Below are 2,687 nucleotides of genomic sequence, written 5' to 3'. Positions count from 1 at the left end.
ATGCTTGGAGGCCTGGGGAAGCTGGCTGCTGAGGGCCTGGCCCACCGCACTGAGAAGGCCACTGGGGAAGTCGGTAAGGGCCCCAGGGGAGCTGTTTCCCTCAGCCTGGGGTCAGGAGCACCCGCCAGGCTGTTGGAAGGGGGCCCCACAATTTGATGAGTGGGCTGGGGCCACACAGATGTGGCCATCTGGAAGCCTGTCCAAGAGAGATGGCCACAGCAGGTGGAGGGGGCCTTCAGAGGAAAAGCATGCAGGAGCTTGCCCTGGACTGAGCTCTGCTGGCTCCTGAGGTCTGTGGCTGAGGGTTACTGCTGAGGCCCAGAGGGTGGGAATCCAGGGCCTCCAGGAGAGAAGCAGCCCTCCCTGCTTGTCAAAGCAGCCTTTCTGAATATCCTGTAGACACATGGCAGATGGATTTTTATTTGTTACTATCACTTTAAAACATCAGAGACTTCTTCTTAAAGAAATCACCAGAGACTTTCTCTGGGGTTTATGAAAAGGATTTTCAATATTCTAAAAAATTCACAGCAGCTCCGTCTGTGTGTAGAGGCCAGCAGTGCATGTGGGAGGCTAGTCCATCTCTCAACTGCTAGATCTTCCTGAGAAAAAGAGTTCGGGTGTGTTTACTGTCCTATAAACATGTCTGTACTTCAGTTTTTAACTCCCCTGCTGGTTTTGACGCTCTGATTTTACCTTTCGCTCACTCCTGAGCTGGCACATGAGGGATCTCAGTGAAAGGTGGGACTAGGACTCGAACCAGCTCTTCAGATGCTAACATGTTTCTGTTCCAGCTATCACCCAGATGCTGGACCCCTGAAGTGGGTGGAGAGGCCTCTCTCAGGGGAAGACTTGATGTAGGGCACTGAGTTTTGCTGGAGGTGGCTTCCTACTGGGCCTGCTGATGGCACATCCTGAAAGGTCATTCAGTGAGTTGGTCAAAGAACCAAACCTTGCCTCCAAGTTCCTGGCTGGCAGGAGGGCCTGCTCATCAGCATTCCAGGCAGAGCCAGGCCTGGAGGCATGGTGCCCTATGATGCCCTACACTAGATTCTGGAATCTGTTGCACTCAGTTGCTCCCCTGCAGCCAGGCCCCGCTTCAGTCTTGGAGGGAAGTCAGCTGAGGCTTTGTCTCTCCAGCACTCCCTTGGGTGACCAGAATTGCCTGAAGTAGCTGTGAGGAGATTTGCCTGACACCATGTTCACATTCTACACTTGTCTTCTCTCTCTCTCCAGTTCATGCTGTGGAGGAAGTGGTGAAGGAGGTGGTGGGACATGCCAAAGAGGCTGGAGAGAAAGGTAAGACAGAGGAGGGAAGGGGGGAGGAGGGAGGAAGGGATGGTAGGTGCCCAGAGCAACTTGTTCTTTGCCCAACCAGCTCAAACTTTGATCTGGTATTTTCAGTTGGTACATGAAATTATCTATGTTCATCTGAGGTCACAGATCACAGGGTTCTTTATGGCGCCATCTAATAGCCCTCTCTTCGAAATGTGACAAAAGATTAGGAGCAACACACTGGAGCAAGAAATTTAAGACAGGCATTTATATAAATACATATATACATATTTATGTCTATCTGCTGGGGGTATAAGCATGTAAAAGACATATATAGACCTCACTCTTTACAGCAAAGCCGATGCCAGGTGCATCAAGGATTCAAACACCAACCATGATGTTATTAAGCTGGCAGAAGATAACTTAGGATACTTTGTCACGATATGGGGAAGGAAGGGGTCACTTTAATTTGACATAAAATCCAGGAGCCCTAAAGAGAATATTGAGCACATTTGACAATATAAAATGTCAGTGTTTTCCTATGCTAAAGAAAATTTCAAAAACGAAGCCAAAGAAAATCTAAAAATGAAAGAAAATATGTGATTTAAGATACAAATATTAAAGAGTGAATGCTTTAATCTATAAATAGCTAAACAAAAATGATACAATTCCATATAAAAAGAATAAAAAGATACAACTAGGCCATTCACATGAAAACAATAAACAGCAACAAGTGGATGTCTGTTCTGACGTATCACTGAAGACATTTAAGTCTTTGGGGGAATGAGATCTGACTGCACTGGCTTTGGGGCTTCTGGAAATGGGATGCCAGGAGGCAGGTGCATCCCATCAGGGAGTCAAGGTGAGGCTTGGACAACACGTGGCTTGAAATGGACTTGCTCACCTAGATATTTTCTTCTCCTCTCTTTTTTGATAGCTGTTGCTGACGCTTTAAAGAAAGCCCATGAAGCAGGGGACAAAGTGGTGAAGGAAGCCACTGAGGCAGTGACCAGCACAGTCACAAAAGCCGTCACGCACGCAGCAGAGGGCCTGGGCAAACTGGGATAGTGAGCGTGCCCACCACCGCCAATACCCTGGCTGACCCATAATAAAAGTTGTGAAATGTGTGTACTGTGTCCTCGTTGTATTTCTGTTTGGATGAAAATATGAGGAAAAATGATTTTCAGTAAAAGCAGTGGGCATGTCCTTTCTCTACACAGGCAGCAGGCTAGTGGGTTGGGCACTGGCCAGCAGCATTTATAAAATTTCCAGTTATATCAAATGTTTTTATTAAGCTTGCCTAAATCAGGCCATGGTCTTTTCAATCATTTGCTGTGCATCTGAGATCTGTACAATGAAGAAGGATGACAGAAGAAGATTTGAAGCCTTAGAGTTGTGGTGTTGGAGAAAAGTAC

General features: G+C 47.0%; 1 protein-coding gene across 1 annotated transcript; it reads left to right on the top strand.

Annotated features, from left to right (window-relative positions):
* Positions 1-2,340, top strand: LOC102857647 (protein FAM25C-like). Its single transcript, XM_006901393.1, has 3 exons — positions 1-73; positions 1,234-1,296; positions 2,210-2,340. The coding sequence occupies exons 1-3, from the start codon at positions 1-3 to the stop codon at positions 2,338-2,340; spliced, it is 267 nt and encodes an 88-aa protein (XP_006901455.1).
* Positions 2,341-2,687: the final 347 nt, after the last annotated feature.

The sequence above is a fragment of the Elephantulus edwardii genome, unplaced genomic scaffold, assembly GCF_000299155.1.
Source record: "Elephantulus edwardii isolate Elephantulus edwardi_28Jun2011 unplaced genomic scaffold, EleEdw1.0 scaffold00324, whole genome shotgun sequence".
NCBI classification, from domain to species: domain Eukaryota; kingdom Metazoa; phylum Chordata; class Mammalia; order Macroscelidea; family Macroscelididae; genus Elephantulus; species Elephantulus edwardii.
The sequence above is the reverse complement of the archived record's forward strand: the minus strand, read 5'-3'. Positions and strand labels throughout refer to the sequence as shown.

What these genes read in the sequence shown, in the direction of transcription:
- LOC102857647 (XM_006901393.1), top strand. Translation starts at nt 1, where the DNA reads ATGCTTGGAGGCCTGGGGAAGCTGGCTGCTGAGGGCCTGGCCCACCGC. An exon ending in GAAGGCCACTGGGGAAGTCG is followed by an intron (nt 74 to 1,233) that starts GTAAGGGCCCCA and finishes CTCTCTCTCCAG; the next exon opens with TTCATGCTGTGGAGGAAGTG. An exon ending in CAAAGAGGCTGGAGAGAAAG is followed by an intron (nt 1,297 to 2,209) that starts GTAAGACAGAGG and finishes CTTTTTTGATAG; the next exon opens with CTGTTGCTGACGCTTTAAAG.